General features: G+C 40.1%; 1 protein-coding gene and 1 pseudogene across 1 annotated transcript; both read left to right on the top strand.

The window, feature by feature from the left end:
- Positions 1-5994: 5994 nt before the first annotated feature.
- Positions 5995-14272, top strand: LOC139604595 (coiled-coil domain-containing protein 171-like; annotated as a pseudogene).
- Positions 14273-14770: 498 nt separating this feature from the next.
- On the top strand, positions 14771-18326 carry LOC139604594 (coiled-coil domain-containing protein 171-like). Its single transcript, XM_071455720.1, is given in 4 exon segments — positions 14771-14984; positions 14987-15027; positions 15663-15842; positions 17738-18326. Coding segments are annotated over 4 exon segments (681 nt in total). The 3' UTR covers positions 17984-18326.
- The last annotated feature ends 7599 nt before the right edge of the window (positions 18327-25925 follow it).

Raw genomic sequence — 25925 nt, 5'->3', positions numbered from 1 at the left:
CCCTTTCAAAGCTTGACTGCTCACTGATTGACCAATAGATTGTTTCTCTTTCAAGGGTCGCCTGTTATACAAGACACTTTTCTTCATTGTCTTGTCAACCTGCTCAAACATGGATCAAACATGGCAGGGCCTGGGACACGACTCCAGTTCCTGACACAGTCATTTGGGAAATAATCCCATTGCTCAAACTCTCGTTTGGTGGCCAAGAGCCTCCTAAAAACACTTTCTACCATTTCTTTGTTTTGTTTGTTGTGTTTAATAGCATTCTGCTTGACTGCTGAACATCATTGGACTGAAGTTTGTGTTTATACAGTGAGTTCCTAGGTGTCTGTTAATCTAGTATCCCAACTCAACTGCTTTTCTGGTTGCTAAAAACAGCTACCATAAAATTGCCTGTGGAATATAATTGTAGCTTTTATTTTCTTAAAGCAGAGCATGTTTGGAAAAACAGAGAGGTACATTTAAGGTACATGAAAATGATCTAGGAACAGGATCAGTTTGCATAAAAAAAAAAAGTATCTAAAATGGGTGGTTTCAAGACTGTATTTCAAAATCAGATGGGATAAGATGGAAGCTATGAATGCAGTTTCTGAAATATTTATTTTCTAGATATCTCGCTAGGAAAAAGAAATAATGCAATTAAGGTTGGAACTTGAGAAAGGAGATGCTCTTTGTCAACATCTGGAGATTGAAATGACATTTGCTAGAAAAGAAGCTAATTTACAGCTGTATTCTGCAGAGGATGAACTGTGTGATGCAAAAACCAAAGTTATGGAACTTCAACGTAATCTTCAAAAAAAAAACCCAAACACAGGCCAGAGGATACATCAGTCCCAAGTCATTAAAAAAAGCAGAGATTGCACAAGGTTTTACAGTGACAGCGTTTTTTGAAAGTCTCTTATTTTCTTATTTGCCCATGTCTTACTCATCTGCTTCTATAAGCTCATAAGAGTTTGCATAACCCTTGCTGTCTCGTACCAATTAAATATAACCTGCTAAACCTATCAATACCTTTTTTTTTCTCTTGCTCCTTACCTTCTGTTATTCCTTCTTTCAGTGGGTACAGAATTGTAATTAAGGAGTCCCTCTCCACTTTCTGCTTATCACTATATCCAGCCGTTCTTCCTTTTTCTTTTCAGGGGGGAAAAAATAAAATCAAATCCTGTTTATTTGTTTATGCTCTTTCCAAAAACTTTTTCTTTTCCCCCTGGAGTTCTCATCATGCTGCTTTTCTCTTTCGCCTTTTCAGATATTTCTAGCTTTTTGTTGCTCATATCTGGCCTCTTCATGTCATCTTTGGTTTTGTTTTCATACAAATAGCATGGGTTATGACAGTAGTATGTAGAAAGGAAGGGTTTTACCTACATATTTTTCCCCTACTAGTTTTGCATTCACAAACTCAAATTTTCTTAATCCTTCTCAAACAGAGAGAGACTTCTCACTCGTAAAATCTGGGGAGTTTGGTTTTTTGTTCTTTTTTTTTTGTTTGTTTTTTTTTTTGTTTTTTTTTTTTTTGTTTCCTAAGTAAATATAATACTGTTTAAATTCAGTACAGGAAATGTATTTGTGAATCTTTGGTGTTCACTGAAAAGACTGGAGGACTCCTGGAGTTTGTAAGCTTATAAGGATGGAAGGAGACTCTGAAACTTGAAAGTGCATTTAAACTGCCAGATTTTTAAAAAAGATAATAAGAATTCTGCACTTTCATTCATTTGGAGAACACACAAATTACAGAAATCTTGGTTGGTTTAAATTTCTCAAACTGGCTTTTTTTGGTTGGCTTTTTTTATTTGTTTTATTCTTTGTTGTTTTGTTTTTCCCTGGTTTTGTTTTGAGTGTGACAAATGTCAAAGAATCCAAATAGTTGTAGTCTTCTTCTCATTTCTTTTTCAGTTTTTAACTTACTGCTTCTTCTTCCTTATCCCTTGGAGCCTTGCTCACCTCATGTGGTGTTTTTGATACAACCTCAACTTAACTTCTTGGACAGAGCACCTCACTTGTGCCCTTTCATTAGTATTTTCTCCAAGATATTTTTCTGCTGCTCTTCTTGAGGTTTGGCTTCCTGACATCTGACAGGTCTATTCCATCATTGTGTCCACAAATTCTCTGTGATTTCCCAACATGTCTCTTCTGGTTTTCTCACCCTTCTCCATCTAGGAAGAAATTGCAGAAGAGTAGGATGAATTTGAAGTAAAAATCTCTTAGAAAGTGGTGATCACATAAATGCCAATGCCAAATAGCTAGTTGTACTCAGTAACATAAACAAATACTACAAAATATTTTGACTGAGTTTGTGAAATGAAGCAAAGTTCCTAGTGAAACTGCTTTTAGAAAAGAACTCTTCCTTGGCATTTAAGCTTTCACAGGGAAGTAGATCCAGTATTTCCCTATCTTGGGGCAGCCATTGGGCTGAAGATTTAAATCTCTTGAGCAGCAGTAAATTTCCCCAGAAAAGCTAAGCCTTTGCTCATTAGCCCAACCTGCCTAAGGTTCTCCTAGAATCATTTTCATGTGGCAGGTGGCTGTCTCTATTGTTACTTAAACTGAGCTTGAAATTAATTGATACAGACTGAAATATCTCATAAATATATTTGGCAATAAGCTAGCCAAGTGTTACAGGAAAATGTAATTAAGTTATTAAGTTCCCTATGCTATAGAGGCCTCACTTGAAAGAGTTGAATTTTTATTCCTTTCCAAAGGGAGAAGAGCTTAAATTTGAAATCTAAGTTTTTGAAATCTAATTTTTTCAATGCTTTTGAGAAATCTCCAAAGCAATTCTATGTCCTTGTGTGAAAGATGCTACAGGAACACAAAATGTGATTGTTTCTCTGTAGTGAAACTGCAAGTCTTACCATTCCAGTGTTTCACAGGATACCACAATACACAGAGGAACTTATGTTCATTATACTTTCTTTCCTGAAAGTGCTTATTTTTTTTCTTTTTTTTCTTTTTCTTTCTCTTTTTTTTTTTTTTTTTTTTGTAAACAACAGTAATGAATGACAACCATCAGCAGAAAGCATCAGGGACTGAGAAAAGAGTTCAAAGTGATCAGTGGCAGTTTCAAGAGGAGCAACAAAGATTTGCAGTGGAGAGGGATAACATCCACAGAGTACACCTTGCTGAGCTAGAATTCCTTTTTAAAGAAAAAGCTGAAGCAGCAATGGCTTTTCAGGTATGATGTAGTAATAGATGGAAAGTTCCATGAGATGCTGGCTGAAAGTGTTTTGCTGCAAAGTGTGTGGTGGGTTGGAGTTTTTCTGGTTTAAGGGAGAAAAAAATCCCCCAAATAGCTAAATACTGCAGAATAGTTCTGAAGATTACAGAAGTCATGAAGTTACAGAATTATGAAGTTACACTTGGTGTGTGATGCTGGTTTGGGGCTTTGATGGAAGGTGTTGTGCCTGTTTGTCATGGGAAACACCTAACCCAAGTTATCAGTACACAGTGGGAGTGAAAACAGGAGCTTGTGGACAGGACAGGAGCTGTGGACAGGACCTAATGTCCTTCTCAAAAGAAGCCAGTTTTTATTCAAAGCTGATTCTTGCAAAGGTAGGGCAGGATATAGGCTGTGAAGAAGCCTACTTTTAGATAGGGTTTTCTTTTTTAAGTTGCCAGGGGCAGCAGGGTCAGCTCTGAGTTCTGCCTAACAGTGAGTGGCTGAGTTAGTTTGAGGAGGCTCTGGAAGGGTATTGCCTTCTGTTGTGCACAGTGTTTTGTAGAAGCTACCTTCAGAGAGTTTAATGCTGCATCAAAAATCAGTGTTGAAAAAGTATGCCATGCTCTGTCGAGTGATGTTTGTCCTTGAAAAAGGACAAAAGGAGCAGTGTATGGCTCAGGACATTGTCTTCTCTGTCAGTTCCTTGGCAGTGTTCTCTGACAGTGGTTGTAGAGGAAGGGGTTTTGTTGGTAAATGTATTAAAGCTACAAAATTGTAGGAAATGTAATTCACATGAGTAGACTAAGATTGCCATGAATGCATCTAGCTCCTTAAACAGGCCAGAGTGAGCTGTGGGGTTTCAGAATCTTGATGTCACTGAACTCAGAAATCTTTCAGGACTTTCAAAACTCACTGCAAGGAAAATGCGATTCCCTGCTAGGTGTCAAACCCTAACCTGCCTTCAGTAGTAAAAATGTTACATTTTTCCACTTTGCTTTTGTAGCTGTTCCCCTGCCCACCACCCTAGAGTTATGTTATGTATAATTATAAAATGCTGGAAAATAAAAAAATCTTACATCTTGATTGTCCTTGACTGCATGGAAAGCTTAATTCATTTAAGCTTGTCAGATGAACATCAGAAACATGTGGGTTTATAAATGATGACTTGGAATGCATTGCAGTCTTCTTTTGTATTGTGTATTTATAGGCTCAGTTTAAATCCTTTAGTTATTCTGAGTTTTAAAATGAAATGAGTTCTAAAATGAAAGGAGATTTAATTGTGGTCTTAATACGTGCAGAGAAGTGGGATTCTGAGCATGTAGGCAAATCCTGGCTGGAAAAACTGCACTGCACAAACCGTAATTCTGAACTTGGCGGTGAAAATGCTGAGGTAGGCGTGGGAGTGGAGTCATGGAGTATTGAAATGTGCCTCTGGAACGAGCACACAGGAAAAATCACCCTCCCTGCTTTGTGACAGGATCTATTGGGTGGATCCTGGCCTGGGGTAGGAGGGGTCGGATTCGGTAGGAAGGGCAATAGCATCAGCTCGTGGTTAGGCAGGAGTTCATATCCCTTCATGTTTTTTTCCTTCAAATACTTGGGAGAGTGTGTCGTTCACAAACGGTTTAAAAAAAAAAAAACAACAAAAAACCAGCTGTGTTTGTCATGAGCAAATATTTGTATTTGCAGGTGGCTACGAGGATAGTATTCAACAGTCATATCACCTCCAAAAAGTTCAGAAATTCTTCAAAATTCTGAAATCCTACAGCTCATGCCGACTTATTTAATGAGCTTGATATACTCACAACAATTTTAGTTTTCTAATGTTAATTATATTTCCAGTAGAAAATATTTAAAAATTTTTTGTTGTATTTCACAGCAAACTATTTGTTACTTATTTCACATTTCCCAATTCACATTTGTTAATATTTGGAAGATAGACCTGAAGAAATAAATATTTCTGTATCTTTCCAGTTATAGAGAAGAAATGTTAGAAAATGTAGAAAACAGTTCATTTTGGCTTCTTTATTTCTTTATTTTGCATTCTGAAGGGTAGAAGCCTGTCTTGCTGGATGTGCAAAGCTAGAGGATTAGCTTAAATTTAATCCAAATTCATATGGACAATGGGGATTCTGTAGCAGTGACTTCATGGAGCTGCAGTGTCCAGTAATGTCAATAATGCTTCCAGCCTCTAGCTGAGTTCAATTTCTGTATGCAGAAATTGAAGTGGGGACCATCTTCTTTTATTCTACTGAGGACTTCATAAGTTTTGAACCTCAGTTTCTAGAAAGAAGAACATGCTTTTCAGAAAAGCAGAAATCAAAATTATTTAGTCTGTGGGACTAACTGTTTCTAAAAACATCTGAAGTTTCAGCAATCAAAATCATTACAAAAATGAACTTTTGTCCCCATGCATAATTTCCCCAAATGACCTCTGTTTCTATCATTGCCACTGAGCTGGGAGACAGAAGAGATTGGAAGGGCTGTACTCTTTTAGGGAAAGGTTTCCAGTGGAGATCTGGCTCTGATTTTAGTGTTACCACAGAAGATCATGTTCACAGTGATTTTTGGGCCAACACAGATTTCTTGGTGGTGAATCAAAAGCACGTCTGCTGCTGGGTAAACACTTCTGTTGACGGGTGCTGGCATCGTAGATTTTAAAATTCTAACATCATCTTCTGATGCAGTCTCCATTCCTCTCAAACTGCAGTTGAACTCTCAACTGCAATACTTTATCTTAGAAAAAGTGCCTCTTGATGTATTGATTTATTCCTTTACCTATTTATCTTTAGAAAACTAATGCTGCCCTGCAAAGCATTGCCAAGAAGTTGAAGGATATGGAGGCAGAGCACAATGGCTGCACCAAGGTGCTGAAGCTCCAGGCCGCCTGTCTGGAAATCAAGAATAAACGGCAGGAGAGGCTCCTCCAAGAACTGGAGGTAAAGCTTTCTGCCTGCTGCTGGGAGCCTCAGCAAGCACTGGCACAACTGAGCAGTTTCATTTCTGAGGGGTGAAACCTCTGAGTTAGGCTATGGGTGCCCCGTGTTTGATTAACAAAATGCAGAGCATCACTTGGCAGGAAAGGTCGATTCAGAGGTGAATGCTGCGAGCCTGACCTGAGAGTGGTGTTTGAACTGCAGATGGAAAGGGCTTTATGTCACTGGGAAAGTACTCTTAGCAATATGGGTACAGAGGGACTATTTGCGCAGGATTTGTGATTTTTTAATTTTTTATTGAAGCATCTTAAGCAGATAGATCTTGTGGGAGGAGGCAAAGCTTAAGCCTTTTGGCTGATGCTTTTGTGGAGTGGGTTTGGTAAGCTCTGTGCTGTGACTTTCTCTTTAATAGGCCTTCCACAGATCTCTGTTTCTCAATTATTTCCTTTTGTGAATGTGTGAGCTAATACAGAGCTTACATTTATTGCCAACAGCTCGTATGTTCATTTTATTTATTTATTTATTTTTCAGTTAACGTTTCCCTAACTGAAGTGCTTGGAGTTAGGATTCAATCTCACATGCTTGCTCCTTTGCTTTAGCTGTCCAAAATCAATGACTTGACTTGTATCTGTGTAACCTTGAGTGTCTTAAATTACTTTTCATATGAATGTCCTTTTCTTCATCTTTCTGGCATCACTTGAAGGCAGAAGTCATTTTGGGGTGTATTGTTCTTTTCAAATCAATCATCAGTCAAAGTGAGATGATGCTTTTGAAAGGAAACAATGTAGTTGAAATTTCCTGGGAATTTCTATTATAGCGGCTCTGTAGTTACTGCTTCTGCTAAAACCATTTTTTCAACTGAAATACCATGTCCAGGCCTTTATGTAGAGACAGGTATCTGTGACTATAAAAACTGTAGCGAGAACATAATCCTACATCAATTTCTTTAACTAAATAGAAAATATGACTTTAATATTCTGGATATGTAATTGTTTCCTTTTATTTATTTATTGACATGAGTTTTCACAGTTCCAAAGTGCAAGTAGTTCAGATACCACAGGTTGGTTTATGGAGCCCTAATAAACTGAAGAAATTAAGTTGTCTTTGCATGATGTTATCATCTTTCTGGACTTAGATATTTTTTAAATGTACTTCCTTTTAGGCAGCTGCAGTGAAAACAAAGGAACTGGAGGATGATGCTGCAGCAGCAAGACGAGCACATGTAGAATGTAAATACACTACAGAAGTCATGCAGGTAAACTTTTGATTAAATATTTGGTAGAAGTTTGCAGTAAAATAGAAGATGAACTTGTAAAGGTGCAATCTTCCAAAAATGTTAAGACTTCCTTGCTCCAGGGGAAACACTGAGTAGATTTTTTGCAATGATTGTCAAGACTGTAAAAGGTAATAGAAAAATATCTCCTTGATTTCCAGGGAACCATCAAGTTAATAGAATCAATAGTCAAATAAAATGTCACATTCTTGTGTTTTACAATTCAAAGGAGCATTGAAAGAGTGAGGGAAAAGGAAATGCTTCACAATAGTTAAACTGCTAAAATATTCTGTCCTATATCTTTGGAATGGGCACTTAGGTAATTTCAGATAGAGTGCATTCACCCAGCTTCTCTAGGTGTGAGATATTAATGCATCCTGAGACTGCAGTTCCAAATGTAACTATTCAGAATACATTTCAGCTATTACATCTGCTGTTACCAGAAAAGTTTGAATATATGAAAAAATGCGATATGCATACTTGAATATTAAATTTTTGTATTACTAAACTGTGTCACACAGGGTTTGATCCATTGAAGCAATTAGGGTTTATTAAAAAAAAAAGTGAAAACCCTGTAAGATGATTGTTGAGTGATCTTGTACTGACTAACGAAGCCTTCCTAGTGGATTTTTGAAGAACTAAATGAGAAAACAAAAGGGAATTTCATATTTTTTTTCTGGTTTTCTGAGGAACACAAGCATTGCCACTTCTTCAGTCAGTTATTTTCTTATGACCATCTCTAAGTACAGGCATTTGGATTTCTGAAGTGATGATTAAATAAATTGTGATGATTCAGGTTCTGTTATTCCCTCTCTACTTTTACAACATACAAAGGAGCTGGAAAAGTAACATTCCGTGAAGTTAGAGATTTATCTTTTATGGGTGAAGAGCTCAGAAGGTTTTCTTCCTTGTTTATGTAGATGAACAAGCTCCACATGAGCTTTGCTCTGAGTGCAAGTGTAGCTTTTACTGTTAATCCCACCCTTTTATGACTCTACTTCATGAATAGAATTCCCCTGGAAAACTTCTGTAATATAAATAATGGAAAACAGGAAAATCCAAACACCATGCAAGGACAACAAAATGTGCTTTGGGTCAACATATCTATTTCTTTCTGTTTTGAACTCGATGTATTAATCCATTTTTATGTGTGTTAAATGCTTTCTAATTCCATATAGAATTAATAGAAGATATTCACCTATAAAAAGCAGAACAGAACAGTGAACAGCATTCAAGACCATGGTAGTCTTTCCTAACTTCCTTTAACTGCTGTCTTATCACTTGGTAGTTGAGAATTCAAGAACTCGAAAGCATTTTGAATGAAGAGCAATGCGGCAGGAGAGAAGATTTTCCAGAAGGGATAGCAAGGGAAGATTTCAGAGAGCCAGTAAATGCACTTGAGACAGGGAAAAAAGCGTAAGTTTCCTTTTTAAAGCCATTGCAAGATGGCAGTAGACAGCCTCAGTACAACTCGCAGTTTACATTCCCTGCATTTTTCAGTCAGCAGAAAATCTGGTGCAATGTGCCAAACCAAACTAAAGGTTCAGAACCTGGCAGTCCATTAATAACAGGCCCATATCAGTAACCAAAGGTATCGTGAATGGTACAGATAATAACTAGCCTGTTACAGATTATTTGCCAAACCAAAAATTTTGAAAATCATAGTTATGGTTAGGTCCAGCCTGCAGCAGTGGTTGGGGTGAGTGTAGGAAAAGATATCCAGCGGGTCTAGAAAAATGGCTTTTCTATATACACTGATATTATTATGAAAACATTGTTTTCCACTTCAGTGAGTCAGTTGGATCTCTAAGACTCCCGTCAAGAAGTTCAAGTGTATCATTTATAGTGGATAATCTTTGTTTTCAACTTTTGAATGGCTGTAGAAAGCTTTAAATGGTTAAAAAATATTGAGAAGTGTGAGAGCAGAGGAAATCTCTTGGGATGTTTCCTGGCCAGCACAGTCTGCAGTGCCTGTGGTAGCAGAACTTGGGTGAGCTCTCTTTCAGCCTGGAACTATATGGCTCTGTATACACAGGTGTTTATGTTGACTTACTCACACAAGGAGCAGTGGAGAAAGAAAAAAATGTTTTCCCACAAGAAGGGAAGTTTGTGGCCTGAGCAACTCATTCAAGATTCATGATTATGAACATGTTTTTAGTAAAATACTAAAAACTTGAGCTGGAAAAGCCTTTGTCATCCTGTGCAAACATCAATTTGAAGCAAGCTTTTGGTTTTCCTGACACTGTGCCTAAATACTCAGGCAATCTTTTAAAATTCTTCCTTGGATTCCCTCTCTGTACTTCTGTGTCCTTTATGCTATTGTTTGGCCTTGGAGTTTTCTCTTCAGCTGCCTGTTTAGTCATGCCAGGCTCTTGATAGATCTGTTTTCCTGACTGACACAGTACAAGAACAGATTAAAATTCTGGGCAGTCTGCTTTAAAAGCCAGACACAGTAGAGTCAGGCATGTGGAAACCTCAAGAGCAAGAATTGTACTTGAAATCAGCATTGATGATGCAAGATGTGACATGGTCTCTCTGAAGACAGCTGTTGTGTTAATTAAAATATGAAGAATTCTGTTTGATGTATGTAACTTTGAGGCCACATCCAGATAATCTTATGAATTGCATGTCACGAGGCTTGGTAACTGAAAATATAACCTCTTGAAAAATCGTTCTTAGAAGGAATATAAATTTCTTCATTCACTTAAGAAAGGCAAGCAGCTTCAGAATCCATGTGATGTGCTAAAGTAGTATCTGCCAAATCCATTGATTATCCTTTAGAAGAACACAGGGCATTTGACAAAAGTAATTTTGGTTAAAGTATCTTTTTTGTGGAAACTTTCCAGTTCATGAAGACAGCGTTTATCCTCCGGTGTGCAATGGAAAGACCAGGTTGAGGAAAGGAAGAGAGCTCAAGATTCCAATGCAACAGTAGTGGCTCCTCCAGACAGCTTCAGCCTGCATGAAGGCTCAATAGTAAGGCAAAAGAGCCTCCATAGGAAATAGTAAATTGAAAAAAAAGCTCAATAGTAGGGAAAAAAATGTGGCACACTGTTGCAGTGTGATGCTACTTCCTGTTTCACCTATCCCAACCCCTCAGGTGTGCCAACCTTTCCTTTCCCCTTTTGCCCTCCTGCTAAGAGCTGTCCATCAATCTTAACATTCCAGCAGGGTCATGGTGTGGTTGGCAGAAGTTCAAAAGATGCCCCTCAGGTCCAGGCTCATTGGCCTGTCCAAGTGTCTGTATCCCTTGAGCCTTCCCCTCCTCACACCTGGTTGGTGCCTCACCTGTCCCTTCCCCTCCCCCTGTCCCCGGGGCTTAAAAGGAGACGGGACCATGCGGTTGGGATTCTACTGGGAGCTCTTTCAGAGGTCTACCATCCTGGAATAAAACTCTGGATTAAAACTCTATGGTAGAATCCTCTCCTTTCTCTTCACCGTCGCCTGAACCTTTTCCACCAGAGGTAGACTGAGTTTCTACTTTGCCTGGATTTGTTGCGAGTGCGCCGCTGCGGCACCCAGCCGGCCAAAGGTATCTCTGAGGTGAAACACCACAGCTGCCGCCTTTGGTCCAGCAGCAAGGGTCAGATGGGGCCAGGCACGTCCCACCCAGAAATATTGGATTAATAATCTATAGCACACATTGCTTAGATTTTTTAAAACATACTGTCAAAATATTTACTGAGGTGAGGATTTGCTGCATTTGCTGCGCTGAGCTGTAGAAGAATTCTGCCATTCTCTCACCCTTGTCGTTATTATGTTACCTTTAAAAAAATTTACTACATGAATAAATGTAACCAATGCCTTGGAGAAACTAATTTGAAAATATTTTTTAAGTATGGGTAGGATGTACTGGCATTCCTAATTAAGGCATTTTGTAGATATTGATGATCATTTCATGTGAAGAATGTTCTTTCTACCTAACTTTTTTGTCAAGTTTCATTAGCTATCATTGTAGAAATGTTTATTTCTATTTCATACACCCTTTTAGTTTTAGTGCAAGTATTTGACTGTAAAAATTGCTTGAAAATTGTTTCAAGCTTTCAGGTGGAAAAGCAGAGAGGACTTTTTGTTGTTGTTTTGTTTTTTACTTGTTTTGCTGTGGATTTGGCACATTGGATGTATTTCGCTGGATTATTTTCTGAACACTTTGTCCTTTCATATGACCACTTTAGGCTTTTCTACTCTCTTTACCCAGCTACACCTTGAATAACAATTTTGCCATCTTTTTGCATAGCAGCAGGGACAAAGGAAAGTTGTCAGCATGTTTAGAAAATCTCTCCTTTCATTGTGTGGTTACATTTGCTCTCTTTCTACTCTTAGCAATATACTTTTTTTTTTTTTTTGATAGTGGCTTGCAAACTTCTCCTCTTTCTCTGTCAGAGCTCTGAGCATGGAAGGTGCATGAGGTCTGTTCCCTGTGGACAGGAGCAGAGACCTGCATCAGAGAGTCTTCAGATTTGTGGGTGTCTTTTGTTCACTTGATGGAGTTAGTCCACACTTTGTCTTAGTGCTGTCCACTGCCCAGGCAGATCTGTCATTCATAAACTGGAGGCAAATAAAATCAGGATCTTCTTTTTTCTTTCTGGGAGAATAACAGCTTCTTCCATGCAAGCATTAATGTATTAAAAGACATTTGCTGGCCTACTTAGCCTGAAAAAGTCATTTCATCAGGCACAAAAGGAATACATACAGAGAAAAGCAACTGTCTGCCCTAACTACAGGCATTAGTGATTGCTATTTCTAACTACAAAACACAATTGCAAGCTGAAAATATTCTACTGAAGTGCTTGCTTCCAAACGTGAAGTGCTTGCTAGCTGTTGCTGTGGTAGGAGTTTTCCTTTTTATTTGTATTCCTCGGTACAGCAGTGTTCTCTCTGAAAGTGGAGAATGTTATTACTATTGTTAAGTCAATTCCTAAAACTGTCTGGTGGGCAGACAGGTGGTGTTGGACCTTCTGTGAGCTGTCATGGTGTTGGTGGATTGTTTTCAGAAATCAGGAGTCCATTTGCAATTGATTATCATGGAAATTTCCCTCCTACCACTGTTTTTGTTTCAGACATCTAATTCTGTAATTGCTTTCTAGAAGAGATACTTTCATCATGATTATTACTAGCAACTTTTGCTCCTTTAATGCATCATTTGAATGGCAAAGCTAAATTTTCTTTTCATTCTTGTCTAGGTAAAAACCACGTAGTTATTGTTTCTTCCATTATTGTTTGGTTTGTTTCTGTCGCAGGAATGTGAAGAAACAGCGCAGAAAAAGAGGCAAAAACTCTATGGCCTCAAACAACTCTCCGACAAACTGGCCCAGGAAAACAATTCCTTGAAGAATTCATTATTAGATGCTTTCAAGGCACGCTCATCCCTGCTGGCAGCCTGTGCGCTGCTGTCAGGGGCCCTGTGCTCTCTCTAGGGCCGACTGTGCGCCACGTCTTGCCAAAGAGACATTCTCCAGGAACAGGTGAACCAGCACCAACTCCTGAACCGCAAGATTGTCAGCCTCCTTTATGCTCTCCCTGCTGTGGTGGAAAGAAACCAGGATGAAGGCAGGCTGAGGCAGAGAATAGCCAAGAACCTGGTTTATGTGTTCTGAAGAGCTGTGATCGCAGTTCTGGCTGCTAACAGGCTGAGGGCTCTGGCCCGATATTCTTGTACCTTTTTCGTCTGGACAGATGGATGCAGAGGAAGCTCTGGAATTCAAGTTTGTCTGGGAGAATCCAGAGGCAGGCATCCTGTGCCACATAAGTGAAACGTTCTTAAAATGTTATGTCAAATTACACGCTTAGGGAATAACAAAGAGGAATAATATTTTTCTTGCTGGGGCATAAAGACATATTTAATGACATTTTGACAAATGTTATTTAAAGATTTTACGTTTTTATATTACTTGACGAATTTATTTCAATCTAAGAGGAAATGCCCAGTCTTATGTTAAACATTGCAGGTAAAATTGCAATTATGCACATGAACTCAACACTATCTGGTGGTTTTGATATTTGTGTTATGGATTTCAGAATTAGGTGCTACAGCATCTTCTCTGTGGTAAATACCTTGCAATGTTCCTCTTTTTTTTTTTTTTTGGAAAAGGTATTTCCTCTTTTTTTTAGAAGAATTTTTCATATTTATTTCCTAAAAATCCACAAAAATTGCTTTCTGATTCAGGTAAAATATTAGCATAGGATTTCAAAATTTTCTTTAGAGATTATGTCTAGATTGCCCCTTTCTGTTGCCAGACCAGTTTAGATTTCCCTCTACAATGATAAATGGCATTAAAAATGTTTTCCGAATTACAAGATTCATCAACTTCTTTTTTTTTTTTTGAGTCATTCTGGAAGCACGCTTAAAAAAGTCAAAATTGTCCTGACTAATTTCTTGTTTATATGCTTATTTTTGGTTAATTTCTGAAACAGCTGGAGGCAGCAGTGTGCCATAGTTTAGTGATTTACTTATCCTGCTAGCTGCAATTCTGTTTCACAGGTTTTGGAGAGGAAGGAGTTGACTGGATTGAAGCACTTCACTGGTTGTCTAGCTCTAACCTCTAGACTGCAATAATCAGTTCCATCTCAGAACTGCAGGGTGTTCTCAGCAACCAAGGTAATTTTAACTGTATATTGTTGTAGCAGAAATATAGTTAAAAATAAATAAGTCAGGGTGGTCATATCATTTCCATTTTTATGATTTTATCTAAACTCTTCTGGATCATAGCTCTGAAGAGATATTTCTGATATTTATGATAGACGCCTTTGACTAGAGGTTATATCCTGAGCTAGTCAATACAAATTGTAGTGGGGCTGTTTCCCTGAAAGAGTAATTTGATTACAGGGTAAAATAGTTCCTCTTCTCTACATTCTCTGAATGATCACATTTCTGTACTGTTGGAACAGATTCATTTTCTTAAGCAGCTGATAGGATATTTTATCCTTTCAGTATATAGATTCATGGAAGCTGAAGGCTGGAGAGTGTTTCTGGACTTTATTTACAGTGAGAACTGATACAGGTTCCCTTGGTTCATCTGCATTTCTGCCATCCCTGGTTCTTTATTAACCTCTACTTTTAGAATCCCCACATTTTTGTCCCAGAAGAAAGGATCTTAGAAGAGGGATAATTTATGTGAATAAAGGGAAATAACAGGACAAAGACAAGATGATGCATTTTCCAGAAGCCTAGACCCTAAATTGGTATCAAAGTTGCCATTGAATCAAATGGGTTTGGATTCACTTTCAGGCCCTTTCTTCTTTGATCATGCTGTTGTCAAGAAATTGAATTCATATCCTTTAAAAGCAAAGTTGGAACACTGGTTCAGATTCAGCATTCTGTGTTTCAGAATATTTACAGCTTCCATCCTGTAGAAGTGAAAAAGAATGTGATCTTACAAGAAACGGGAACTAATAACCTGCTCGATGTTTCCTTTGTTTTGTTTTTTTCTTCAAGATTCGGAGCTCTGGTTTTCTAGTAACTCACTGATCGGCACAGCCAGGAACTGCTTTGCACAACTGATGGACAACCTGAGCGTTCTGATGGAGACAGTTCAAGGGAACGCTCGTGGGTGCAGAGCCTACCTGGAGAGGGACTCGCTGATAGAGAGGCTGGCTCGTGGGCTCCAGAGAGTAAATGCTAGGCCCTGGAACCTGGATTCCATGACAGACTGCCCAGCACAGTAAGCAGATTGACAGTCCTCCTCCATGGAAACAGAAGGTTTACAGCAATGGTGAAGCTCCCTTGATAGCAGCATTTCTTTGGTTTCAGGCTGGTGATGAGTCCAGGACAGTCAAGTGCTACTATATGGACACTCCACAAGTTGATTTGTCCCACATTAGGGTGTGAGTAAGTCTTTTCTTTTATTGAGAAAGAATTTTTGGAGGAGGTTTAGTCTATCCAAGTAAACAATTTTTTTTCAAGTTTTATCAGATCTGTATTAGCTTATAAGAACAAATTTGCTTTTTGGCTTGATGTAAATGTTAAGGTTACTTTTTATTATTATTTTCTACTTTCTCATGTTTACCATCCTTTCTTTCAGTAAAGATAACCTTCTTCCCTTTAACCAAAATGAAAGGATAAACTCTTTCTCTAATCATCTTCATAGTAAACCTTAGGTGAAAAGAGTAGTTCCTTGTAAACAGAATTTGCAGTAACCCTTGGTAGGTGACAGGTTCAAACTTTTGTCCTTGTGTATGTCTTTTAGAGCTGGAGGAAAAAATTATGTTTTCTTTTTCTTGAGTCTTAAGTCTTATTTATTTGATTGCTAAAATAGCACATTTTATAGCCCATCAACTTGTTTCTGTTTGCTGACAGAGAAACATAGCAACTTTGCAGCAAGAAATATTTGAATTTTCACAAAGGCTTCATGCAGCAGAGATAGAGTCCCACTCACTGCGCCTGCAGCTTGCAGAATGCAGATGGGCTTTCACCGAGATGCAAAAAGATGCTGAAAAAACCCACAGACTGCAGAGCCAATTAAGTGAAGTTCAGCAAGTAAGTGCATTTGACTTGGAGGCTCTCTTGCTTAAAAGAGATTCTCCTTTCTACACATTTTTGATTTGTGTTCTTTTGGAAAACAAGCATAAAATTGATTTCCTTTCAACAGAATTTTCCAGAAACCTTTGCAGCAGTGCGGCCGTGAGAAAGACGTCCAGCTAGCCGACCAGCACCGCTAGCAGCACAGGGGGCACTTGTCCCCATAGCTCAGCTTCGGGACAGCGCCTAAGGCCAACGCCCAGCTTGCGGCTGTCAGCGTTGCCTTGTGCAGGACGAGACCGTATTGAAGCTGCAACCAGCGCAATAAGAGGGTGGACTCCAACTGCGGTTTTATCCAGGGTTTAGGGAATCCTGGGGGAACCAGCAGGAGAAAATGGGGAGGAGAGGATTTACAGTGGTTTTTAAAAGCTGGAGGAGGTAAGGGAGGTGCCAGACCTAGGACCAATAGAGACAGTGGGGAGTGGGATCCGAAGGACTGACACAGGGAAAACACCAATGGGGACAATACTGAGGAGGGGCCCCGGTCCTTGGACCAATCATCCAACTCTCCAGCTGGAAACTTCTAGCAACAAAGGTGGGGATGGAGAGTGACTGGCAGGGCACCGGGGAGGGGTTGAGAAAAGGATACATTGGTTTCTGGGGAAACCGGGGAGGAGTTTTAAAGGATACAATAGCAACTGGGGTGGAGTTAGGGTGACAGACACTAACAGGGATGGGAGGGAGAACTGGGGCAGAACCATTGTCAAACAAGGGGGGAACAGAATAGTCCAACTTTAACCGAACACGGTACAACAAACCTTGCCTGTAAATGTCACTAAACCAAAAGACAGATTTATTTAGAAATAACTCCAGTGGAAAAGGGATATCTTTTGATTTGTAGAAGGAGGTATCCTGTATAAATTAGAGTTTGGTCTTCAGCAATCCAGGTTCTCCCATTTGTTGGAAATGTTGATCTGATTTATGTATCCTAAAAGAAGATTTCACTTCAACAGAGTAAAGTCAGTGGGAATGGGGGTATTCAATAGGAATGTTAATGAAATATAAAGATAGCAGTGTAAACTCTGTATGGATGTTGATGAATGTTATAATAAATACAATACAAATTTTAGCTGGTCTGTTTCCCTGAAGAAGTAACTTTATGGCAGGGGGAGGAAAAGCTTTTGTCTATATTCTCAGTAGCACAAAATTCCCCTGAGTCTTTTGATGTTGCTGATTGACTTACCGAGACACTGTGGGTTCCCTAACCTGAAGCCTAGTTGGTAGAACCTGTCAGGGTGTCCCAATCCAAACACTTCTAAGCAAGGAATATCTGCTAGATGATGTCTCACCCATTGTCCTTCCTGTTCCTAGCTAGTAAAATGGATTTTTTTTTTTAACTCAAAAATCTCTAATCATCTTCAGTTTTGTTCTTAACAGGTTTTATGGCCTTAGTGGTTTTGGACTGTTAGATGAAAATTATCACATATTAAATTGTAGTTGAAATGCAGATGACAACTTTCTTTGAAGAATTATTTCTTTCTGGAACAGTTTTTGGACAGGAAGAACAGTCCACAAAGGTGTTTACAAGGGTTAAGAAGCTCTCCACTAAAATTCTGAACATTGATCTGCATATTTTTCCTTCTAAATACTGAAGTTTTGCATCCCACGGTGCTAATTAGAATAGAATAATGAATGCCAAGACTTTCCATGAATGTTCTTTATAAAAAACACAGCAATTGACTGGTCTGCCATTTTATTGGTCAGTGATGTCTTCATGTTAAAAAAACCTCAATACTAATCATAAGCATGCATTTATTTTAGAATTTGATATGTTTGCAAGTGGAACTCACTTAGTGGTAGGGAAACCACTGAATATAGTTACAGAATCAGGCACAACTTGTTTCTCTTTCCAGAAAATCAACCAAGACAATGTACAGGAGGAGTTACAAAATGCTTTGCAGCGTGAGCATGAGGCACAATTGCTTTTACAAGAACAGCAGCGACGGGTTCAGGAGCTGAGCAATAGACTGGAATCACACTCATTTACTGAGCTAAGTAAAAGCCGCATATCTGTGACGGTAAGATTATTCTTCTGGAACAGTCACCAGAGTATTACCTTTCATGAAAGAAGCCAAATAGCGCAGTCCTTGTGTAAATAAAATAACAGGAGTAAATACACACACACTACTCAGTCTGCTGGAACTTTAGTCTACTGAGAAAACACTTCAAAGACTCCTTTTTAAAATTTTTTTAAGCTGTTTTTTTTTAACAGTTTAAGAAAAAGTCTTCAATGGGGGTTTGTTTTGGGGTTTTTTTTGCCTGCAATCATTTTGCATTCTAAAGCACATTTATATATAGCAAATATACTAAAAACTAGGGGGGTTCTGAGTCAGTAATGCTTTTGCTAGGAAATTCATAAAACCTTAGGATGCAGTGGTCCAAATGTACTTCACAATCAATTTGTCTTCCACGTTGGTCAGTAGCCAGTGGCATAAAGTGAAGTTTCTTTGGGCGACAGAGTAACTCTGCTCTCTGTCTGCTGGCAGGGCCTCCCTGATACAGCGGAGGAGCTGAGGAAAAGAGACCAAGTTCTGGATCAACAGGAGAAACTCCTGAAAGACATGGAGCAGGACCAGAAGCGGCTGCAGGAGACTCTACAGGAGGCAGAACGTGCCCTTGAACAGGGAGTAAAGTGAGCCCTGGGGCCAGGGGGATGTCACTTAAAATGAACAAAAATTGAAATTCCTACTTCCATGGGCAGGGCTTTACTTCCCTGGACAACGTAAGGTTAGAAGAGAAAAGTACATCTGTCTCTTTTGTTTTGAAATTCAGGGATAGTCTTCTAAAACCAAAAGTGTTAGTTCAAAATACTAGGTCATACATTTTATGCAGTTATCCCATAGTAGTGCTTCAAATTCTGGGTGCTGAAATAACTGGCAAACAAAATACCTGTGCTATCTAACTGATCTGACAAGATCTCTTTGGCACATCCTTAAAGTTCTGTTTATTTAAGAAATGATTGTTTGGTCTCTGTGTTTCCATGCCAACTTTTTATAGGCAGATACAATTTATTTATAGTAAATACAGAAGCATCAGCTAGGGGACAGGTCTTCACTGCCAAAGGGACTGAAACCCATTTTGGATCTCGCCTTTCCTGTGGTACAAGATAGATCTTCCAGCTGATTTCAGGGAGTTTTGGATTTAGACCTAATCCCCACACCACTTGCACCATAACCTGGAGTGGCAGAAAAGGCTCAGGCACTGGTCTTGAAAAGACTGGTGGTCAAAAGGAGCCCCCTTGACTTGAAGGAGCTTATTACTCATCAATTCTTACGCCATATGAAAAAAATAAGTCTTTGCAGACTTTGTTGTCTAATACTTTTCATAGTATGAAGTATGTGTTACGAATATTGTTGTTCCATGGCTAGGATCTAAAAAAATTTTAGTTAATTAAAATTTCTCATCATACCTGGGATCATTCAACCTCTGAAGAGCAATATCTGAGAAGCTTTAAGGGTTTTTTGCACCAGGGAAATAATGCAATTTGTATGGTCATCAATGAAATGTTTAACAAGCTAATTAAAATGACAACTGTTATTTGGTATGAGTTGATCAAAGCAGGTGTCACCTGCAGAAAGATTTGTTCCAGAAAGCTTGCCCTTTTCATCCTGCCCCAATCTATTTTGGGCATTTCAGTAGAGATCATTCCTTGTGGCCATATATATATATCCAGAAAAGGTTATTCTAATGTGAAGTAACTTTAAAATTGGCTTTATTTTTTTTTTTTCTCCTGTATATAGCAGCTGAATATCAACAAAGAAAGCTACTCTTCCTCCAATCTTACAGCAACTCTTCACAACTAATAGGTTTTATTTCTCCCTTTGGAATATAAACAAAAGAGATTAAATAAACAGAATCTGTCTGTGGTTTCCAATACAAGAATATAATTCCATCCTGCTAGAGACTTTTTATGACCTCTATATCCAAGCCATGATGATTGTTCATTGATAGGCCTATAATTATCTCAATTTTAATTGCTTATCCTCAACAGAAGCATCTTTCATATGGAAATGCACCAAATAGTGGTACATGAACTATATTTAGGATTGGCATTGGAAATATGAAAAAGAGAGAAAATCCTAACAGTTTGGATTATCAACAATTATTTTACAGGACATGACAGCCATAAAGTAGCAGAAGATTAATTTCTACATTGGTAGAGTTTCAGTTCCATAAAGTTACTTCATTGTTCTTGTTTTGTTTTGTTTTCTTTTATTTTCTTTTATAATAGAGACAAAGAGTTGATCATTAGTCAGATGAAAGCTGTGGAAGCTGCCCTGAATGAGGTAAGAATTTGACGTGTTGCCTCTGATTTGTGTTTCTAAATCAGCTAAAGCCTTAGAACTGCTTATTCAGTTGTCATCGGCAGAATTTGGGGTTCTTTGATCATGGGGCAACTTTTACAGCACCTGCTCTACTGGAACCAGATGGGCTCTGTCTCTCTGTTAAGGACAGAAGGTTTTTAGCTCATGAACCGGCAGAATTTGTTGAAAGGACATGGAACTAGGTCTGAAGGGGAAAGGGGATGCATCTGGGCTGTCTGGAAGCAGGCCCAAGGGTGGTAAGCCTGAGACAGGAGTGAAATCAGCAGCCCAGCTGAGGTGCAGGTATACCAATACACGCAGCACAGGTTACAAACAAGAGCTGGAGGCCACGGTCCAGCAGCAAAGCTATGATGTCATTGCCATCACAGAAATGTGGTGGCACGACTCACGTGGCTGGAGTGCTGCACTGGATGGCTCCAAGTCCTTCAGGAGAGACAGGAAAGGGAGAAGAGGTGGAGGGGTGGCCCTTTATATTAGGGAATATATAGGCCAACAAGGCTGACATCCTACTGGGAGTCTGTTCTTGTCCACGCAACCAGGAAGAAGTGGTGGACAATTCATTCTATAAACAGCTAGAGAATGTTTCTGGAGCATCAGCCATTTTTCTTGCTGGCAATTTCAACCTGCCAGACATTTTTTGGGAACTCAACACAGCTGAAAAAAGGCAGTCCAGGAAATTTTTAGAGTTTGCAGAGGACAACTTTTTGTCAGAGCTGGTGGGTGAGCCCACCAGGGGAGGGACAATGTTAGATCTGTTATTTGCAAATAGAGACGGACTGGTGGGAGATGTGGTGCTTGGAAGTCACTTAGGCTGCAGTGATAATAAAATTATAACATTCTCTATATTTGGTTAAATCAAGAGGAACATTAATAAGACTTTCACATGTGACTTCTGGAGGGCAGACTTTGTCCTGTTCAGGACACTTATTCAGAGAGTTCCTTGGGAAGCAGCCTTTAAAAACAAAGGAGTTCAGGAAGGGTGGGTGAGCTTCAGAACAGAGATCTTGAGGGCACAGAAACAGACTGTCCCTGTGTGCCGAAAGATGAGTCGATGAGGCAAACGTCCAGCCTGGATGGGCAAGGAGATTTTGGAGGAACTTAGGAATAAAATAAAGGATGTATTCTCTTTGGAAGGAGAGTCATGTCTCTCAGGAAGTATTTAAGGGGGCTGCTAGAGCATGTAGGAAAAAATTCAAGAGGCCATAGCTCAGTTTGAACTTAAAGTGTTGACTTTTGTAAAGAATAATCAAAAATGCTTTTGTAAATAGATGAATGGTAAAAGATCATTTAGTAAATGGTAAAAGAAGAGTAAGATCAACCTTTGTTGTTTATTGGATGCAGAAGGGAACTTAGTAGCTGCAGATGAGGAGAAGGCAGAGGTGCTTAACACCTTCTTTGCCTCAGTTTTTAGTGGGAAGGCTTGCCTTCAGGACAACTGTCCTCTTGGGTTGCTCGATGATATCGGGGAGCAGAATGGTCCCCCCATTATGCAAGAGGAGGCAGTCAGAGAACTGCTGAGCTGCTTGGACCTTCACAAATCCATGGGTCCAGATGGGATCCATCCCAGGGTGATGAGAGAGCAGGCAGATGAGATTGCAAAGCTGCTCTCCATCATTTACCAACAGTCCCGGCTCACTGGTGAGGTTCCAGAAGACTGGAAGCTGGCCAATGTGACACCCATTGATAAAAAGGGTGGAAAGGAGGATCCTGTTAATGATAGGCCAGTCAGCCTGACCTCAGTCCCCAGTATGGGGGACTGAAGAGTTTATATGCAGTGTCATCACACAGCACTTACAGGATGGCCAGGGTATCAGACGGAGCCAGCAGGAGTTTAGGAGGGGTAGGTCATGTTTGACCAACCTGGTCTCCCTTTATGAGCAAGTGACCCACCTGGTCAATGCAGAAAAGGCTGTTGATGTTGTGTGCCTGGACTCCAGCAAGGCCTCTGGCACTGTCTCCAACAGCACACTCCTGGAAAAGCTGCAGCCCATGGCTTGGGCGGGAGCACTCTGTGCTGGGTTCAGAGCTGGCTGCATGGCCGGGCCAGAGAGTGGTGGTGAACAGTGCTGCATCCAGCTGCAGCCAGGCACCAGGGGTGTCCCTCAGGGCTCTGTGCTGGGGCCAGCTCTGTTCAGTATCTTCCTTGATGCCATGGATGAGGGGACTGAGTCTTTCATGAGTGAGTTTGCAGACGACACTAAGCTGGGAGTGTGTGTTGATCTGTTGGAGGGTAGGAGGGCTCTGCAGAGAGATCTGGAATGGTTGGATGGATGGGCAGAGTCTAACAAGGTGAAGTTTAATAAATCCAAGTGCTGAGTCCTGCATTTTGGCCACAATAAGCCCCTGCAATGTTATGGGCTGGGGATGGTGGGGCTGGACAGTGCCCAGGCAGAAAAGGACTTGGGGTTACTGTTTGACACTGGCTGAACGTGAGCCAGCAGTGTGCCCTGGTGGCCAAGAAAGCCAATAGCATCCTGGCCTGGAGCAGGAATGGTGTGGCCAACAGGAGCAGGGAGGTCATCCTTGCCCTATACTCAGCACTGGTGAGGCCACACCTTGAGTGTTGTGTCCAGTTCTGGGCCCCTCAGTTTAGGAAGGATCTTGAGATGCTTAAGGGCATCCAGAGGAGGCAACAAGGCTGGTGAGGGTCTGGGAACACAAATCCTGTGAGGAATGACTGAGGGAGCTGGGGGTGCTCAGCCTGGAGAAAAGGAGACTCAGAGGCGACCTTATCACTCTCTCCAACTTGCTGAAAGGTGGTTGCAGTCAGGTGAGGGTTGGTCTCCTTCTCCAGGCAGCAACTGACAGAACCCAAGGGCACAGGCTCAAGCTGCACCAGGGGAAATATAGGTTTGATAATAGGAAAAAGTTTTTTACAGGAAGGGTGATAAAGTACTGGAATGGTCTGCCCAGGGAGGTGGTGGAGTCACCATCCCTGGATGTGTTTAAAAAAAGACTGGATGTGGCACTCGGTGCCATGGTTTAGTGGTTTAGTGGAGGTGTTAAGGCATGGGTTGGACTCAAGGATGTTTAAGGTCTTTTCCAACCTAGTCATTCTGTGAATTCAGTAAAGACTGTGGGTTTTTTCTATTGGTCCCTATTTGATTGGCTATTTTAGGGTTGGGTTTTGTTGTTTTATTTTTTTCCTTGGTTGCTTCGTTGCATGGATTTTTTTTGTTTTGCAAAGTAGCAGTAGTGAGTGGGTGGGTGTTTGTTTTTTAACTTTTTAATTTTTTTTCTTATTTTCTCCCTTTCCCCTCCTCTCCCAAAGGCTTCTTCCTTTCATTTTATTATAAAGCATTAATGGTTTTTAATCATCTTCTGCAAAAATAACCATTTCAGTTCTATGCATTTCCTTGCTTTTAAAAATTTACCTTCTCTAAACAGATATATTTCAGATTAGCTTTGGACCCAGACCACCCCATACACCTACTATTCCTGTTCCAGCTCCTGCAGGTAAGTCTGCTTGTCAAACAATTGTAGTCCCCTGGATGTGGGTTCCTAGCCACCATCTCCCTTCATGCTGCACAGCCTCTGTAGGCCAATAAAGCAACTTAAGGGATAACATAAAGGAGCATTAAAACTAGTGCTAACAAAATTGTTGTGATACGTTTTAGAGAAGAAAAAGGGGATGGTGAAAGCTAACGCAGGGTTTTAAATCATTACTGGAATGTATTTTCTGTTAGTTCCTATGTCCTTGTGGGTTTGTTTTGGTTTTAGTTTGGGTTTTGATGTTTGTTTGGTTGCTTGGACATTTTTTAGTGTTGGGGAGTGGTTGAGGTGGGTAGGTGGGTGGGTGTTTGATTTCTGAATTTTTTCTTTTCCAACTTTCTTTCTTTCTTACTTTCTTTCGTTCTTTCTTTCATTCTTTCTTTCGTCCTTCCTTTCCTTTTTTAATAACCAAAGGGTTTTTCATTTCTATCTGATATAAAACATTCACATTTTATATTAGGCTTTCCTTTCAAACATAACCATTTCCAAACAGTTCATATCCTTAGTTTTTAAATCTTACTTTTACTCAACAGATATTTTCCAGCCTCGTGGTTCACCCCAAGCAGCTCGTGCAATTCTGGCCCCTGTTCCTGCTCCTGCTCCTGCTCCTGCTCCTGTTCCTGTTCCTGCTCCTGCTCCTGCTCCAGCTCCTGCACCGGCTCCTGCTCCTGCTCCTTTTCCTGTTCCCATTCCTGTTCCTGCTCCAGTTCCAGCACTTGTTCTTCCTCCTGCTCCTGCTCCTGCTCCAGTTCCTGCTGTCATTCCTGCTCCTGGCCCTGGTCCTGGTCCTGCTGGTAAGTCTCTTCTTCAGGAGAGCAGTCACTGTAGTCACTGGCATGTGGGCTCCTAGCCAGCATCTCCCTTCATGCCGCACAGCTTCTGGAGGCAAATACAGCAACACTTTAGTGTAACGATAATGGAGCAATTCACCTAGCGCAAAGAGAAATGTTCTGAGACATTCTTCAGACAAGAAAGGGGTGGTGTAACTAACACAGGGATTCAAATTTTTGTCTGACTGTAGAAGTTTGTTTCCTTGATTTAAAAACACACCCTAGAAATTATAAGGACGAGGGGTAAAATATGTCTGTGAGAATATGTAGAACTTCAAACAACGTCTGATTACAATACTTCCTAGGGCAAGATAGTTGTGCTAATGTCCTTTGTCTTTTAAGGATTAATATAGAATATTTATATGCCATGTGTTTCAAATAAGCAATTAAGACAAGGAGCAAACAGTTGTTAAGTACTTCAAATATATACTCTTGTCAGAGCTATTTAACAGCAAATGTAGATTCTCTCCTGATTTGTTTATATTCATTTTTTTTTATTCCAGCATTCTGGGGACGTCCAAGGTTCAGAACCTATACTCTGTCGGAAACCAACTCAGGCTACAGTAGCATGACAGCCGACAGAACCTACACTGTGTCTGGGAGCGACTCTGTCTTCACTTCGTCACCCAGCAGATCCTATACTTTATCTGGAACCGACTCAGGCCTCCTTAGTATGACAGCCGGCAGAACCTATTCTGTGTCTGGAAGCGGCTCAGCCTCTCCAGTATGTCACCCAGCAGATCCTATAGTGCGACTGAAGGCCGCTCACCCAGCAGATACTGTACTGCGTCTGGAAGCAAGGTATTTGCCGGTGTGTCATCCTAGAGAACTTTTACTGTGGTTGGAACCAACATTGCCTTTCCTTCCAACTAAAACCATTTCCATTCCTTACATCTCCTTGCTTTTTCAAATTTACCATATCTGAAGCAAATTCACTTTCTCTGGACAGACTCCTCACAGCGTCCCCAAGGACCTATTTCACCTAATGATCTTACTCTTGCTATTGATTATAAGTCTGCTGGTGAAGAAATTATTGTCATTTGGATGTGGGTTCAGAGCCCACATCCATGGGGAGTAATTGGTTTTCCTTTATTTCTGTTAGAAACTATTCATATTCTGCAATAGGCTTTTTTTTCAACCATAACCATTTCCAATCGGTGCATTTCCTTGGTTTGTAAATCCTATTTTTCCATAAGAGATAATATTCAGCCTCGTGTTTCACCCCAAGCAGCTCGTACACCTCTTGTTTGTCCTGCTCCTGCTCCTTCTCCAAAGTCTCTTTTTCAAGCAATTTTAGTCACTGGGATGTGAGTTCCTAGCCAGCATCTCCCTTCATGCTGCACAGCTTCTGGAGGCCAATCCTGCAACACTTAATTATAAACACAATGGAGCGT

The sequence above is a fragment of the Agelaius tricolor genome, unplaced genomic scaffold (genome assembly GCF_023055355.1).
Source record: "Agelaius tricolor isolate 1412-34295 unplaced genomic scaffold, bAgeTri1.0.p SCAF_53, whole genome shotgun sequence".
NCBI classification, from domain to species: domain Eukaryota; kingdom Metazoa; phylum Chordata; class Aves; order Passeriformes; family Icteridae; genus Agelaius; species Agelaius tricolor.
This window is presented reverse-complemented; position numbering and strand designations above follow the sequence as displayed.